Source organism: Nicotiana tabacum, chromosome 19 (assembly GCF_000715075.1).
Source record: "Nicotiana tabacum cultivar K326 chromosome 19, ASM71507v2, whole genome shotgun sequence".
NCBI lineage: Eukaryota > Viridiplantae > Streptophyta > Magnoliopsida > Solanales > Solanaceae > Nicotiana > Nicotiana tabacum.
Window position 1 is genome coordinate 36424509 of NC_134098.1, and position 3267 is coordinate 36427775.

At 33.7% G+C, this 3267-nt stretch overlaps 1 protein-coding gene across 1 annotated transcript; it reads right to left on the reverse strand.

Moving 5' to 3' along the window:
- Positions 1-342: 342 nt before the first annotated feature.
- LOC107824622 (serine/threonine-protein phosphatase 7 long form homolog) lies at positions 343-903 on the reverse strand. Its single transcript, XM_016651427.2, has one exon. It carries the CDS (start codon positions 901-903, stop codon positions 343-345), a length of 561 nt encoding a protein of 186 aa, XP_016506913.2.
- Positions 904-3267: the final 2364 nt, after the last annotated feature.

Genomic DNA, 3267 nt, shown 5'->3' on the forward strand with positions numbered 1-3267 from the left:
ACAAATTCATGTAATAGGGGAGATGATGTCGAGCCTTGAACTCGCGTCCGTAGCCTCGCCTATCAATCCACCTCCAAGCTAAAAGGAGAAACAGTGAAGGTGGAGCATCCAGAGCGATGGGTGGTAGAGGTGGCTGGAACTGTAGGAACCGCTCCCAGGCCCAAACCTAATATAGATAGTGGACGTAAAATTTAAGGTATTCTTTTTACATGTATGTTATAATCGTGAAAAGATCTAACTATGTTTTCACCTGCAGCAGCGGTAAAAATCCGACAACGTCTCTCTGGGTGCCCATGCAGCCCGACACATCTGCCTATACAAGTAACCTAGCACAGCTGCACCCTAGCTGTAACCAGGTAAATCATCTAACCGCTCAAGATGATGTAGAAATCTCAAGATGACTAGGTTTTCCGAAGTGTTCGGGAACAATATACCACCAAACATCAGCAGCAACAATAATCTCGTGTGCCGGTCGATAACCTCTGGCGGTGAATCATCCGTAATCTCCGCATCCATCGCCTCCAGATGCTGTCGGACAGGCGTTAGCTGCAAACGACTGGCCTCACTCAATGCAGTCTCATCCGCTGGCTGGAAACCGGCGATTCGCTGCAACATATGGAGGTAATGCAATCCTCTATAGTCTCTAAGAGCATGCATGTAAGCTATATGTAATCCATCAACCGACAGCCCGAAGAGAACCTCCACGTCCTCAAGCGTGATGGTAGCCTCACGGATGGGTACATAAAACGTGTGCGTCTCCGGTTGCCACCGCTCTATCATAGCCGTGATCAACACCCAGTCGAACTGCAACCGGCCGATCTCTATGATCCTATAGAAACCCGTATCCTGAAGGCGTCTAACTATACGGGGATGCAATGGGTGGTCCCTAATGAACTCCCACATATCGTCTATACATCGGGCGGAATGTCTGGGACAAACACTGCCCATCCCATATGTATGAAGACCTATGGTTGGCCTGTAGCAACAATAGCTCTAGAGATGCAGGTCCGAGATGCACAGGGGGAACCTCCATGACGATATCTGTAAATTGAAAAATATTAATTAAAGTATTTTTCTTTTAATTGCTTAACATCTTGTAATATCTTTTATACTAATATTTAATTGATATTTTTACTATATTGTTACTTAGGTTGATACATTTTTTATATTATAATTTTATATGTTAATTTATTATTTTATATGTTAGTTTATTATTTTATATGTTAGTTTATTATTTTACATGTTAGTTTATTATTTTATATATTTTATTCTTATTTTATATGTTAGTTTATTATTTTATATGTTAATTTATTATTTTATATGTTTGGTTCTTATTTTATATGTTAGTTTATTATTTTATATGTTTGGTTCTTATTTTTTATTTTATATGTTTGGTTCTTATTTTATATGTTAGTTTATTATTTTATATGTTTGGTTCTTATTTTATATGTTAGTTTATTATTTTATATGTTTCTTTCTTATTCACCTTTTTTGGGTATAATAGAATTAAATAATTAATTTTTATATCAATACATGATTTAATTAATAAGTATTCATATACAATTAATTAGTTTGACAAATATTGTTATTTTTATGTTATTTTCTTACATTTCTTGACTAGAATTCGAGAGAGTTTGTGTTTGAACTATCATCTTTTTTCAGATATTTTTGGGGTTAGCAGATAATTAAATGATTGATTTCAATAACTACAAAGATACTATGCTAAAGGGCACTACATTACAATTACGGGCACTACATTAAAATTACGGGCATAACATAACACTAAAGGGAACTAAATAACATTAATTATTCATAAAATAATAATTTATCTATTTTACTAATCTTTTAGCACATAAATAATCTAATCCGGATAACAAAAAACAAATTAATTTAATCACAAAATAATCATGAACATACATATACCACAGTAAAGAATAACTAATAAATATTTTTTATAACAACTAATAACATTAATTATTCATAAAATAATAATTTCTCTATTTTACTAATTTTTTTAGCACAATAATAATCTAATCCGGATAAAAAATAACAAATTAATTAAATCGCAAAACAATCACGAAAGAACATATATCACAGTAAAAATCAACTAATAGGCATTTTTTATGCATGAGTTTTAACAAAAAATAAGTCAGAATACCTCGATTTTAAATTTTTTGAAAGGTGAAGATTTGATGATTTGAGGGCCGTAACGAGCAATTCACTACGCGATAACACCTTAGATCCGATATTAGCTTGCTACAATATCGAGAATCTACACTTTTTGTGAGACCGGTGGACTCCAATGGAGTTTTTTTACGTTAAAAATGAGGGGGGGGGGGGAGGGGGGGTTGGGAATTAAAAATGGGAGGCTGCTAGTTCGCGTCTGCTGTAGGAAGGAGATGACACAGTTTTTTTATATAGGTATAGCGCCTTATATATGCGCGCTATACCTCCCGCCCATTTTAAGTTCAAATATAGCGCGGTTATTGACCGCGCTATACCTTAACGGACAAAACTGCCGTTAAAGTATAGTGCGGTGAATAACCACGTTATATATAAAATGGAGCCCAATTTGTTTTTAACCTATTTGTGTCTCTTAAGTCCAAAAAGACCACAATTAGATTTAGGACTCGAAAAAGAAGAGTAGATATTATATTTAAAGTGATTGAAAAGGACTTTTTTTTTTCTTGTTTTTGTTTTGTTTTGTTTTGGAGCATGCAAAGAGTACTCTAGAAAACATCTATTTATTGAGAAAATAACACTAATCCTATTTGTAAACCCCTCACTACTTTTATCAAAAGATAAAGTGCTTTTGACTCTTTTGACTAACTAATTTATTCATTTTTCTTATATAACATTAGAACTTATCAAATCTGACTGATTCATTAATCATATTATAGGGCAAATAGCCAGTGACGATACCTCAGCTTGAAGTCTAAGAGATATGACCACCAGCTCATGTATTATCACATTTACTGAAATTACGTATAATGCAAGAGAATGGAAGTTAAATATATTTAATAGCTGATGCCAACTCAATATCCATGCCCCCAAAGATCTTTCTGCTTTTTTAGCTATAATATAATTTAGTTGATCTAAAAAGACATTTTTTTTTCCTTCTTTATTCATGATTATTTTACTGGAGAAGGGGGTGAGGGGCAAGCTAGGAGCAATAGAAATAGAACGAAAATAGAAGAGTCTTACAAAAATCAAACATTTTATCTGTACGATACAAGGTGAGAAACTTTACTAGTAAGTGTCTCCATT

Excerpts from the sequence above, each read along its gene's own strand:
- LOC107824622 (XM_016651427.2), bottom strand. The coding sequence starts at position 903 with ATGTGGGAGTTCATTAGGGACCACCCATTGCATCCCCGTATAGTTAGA.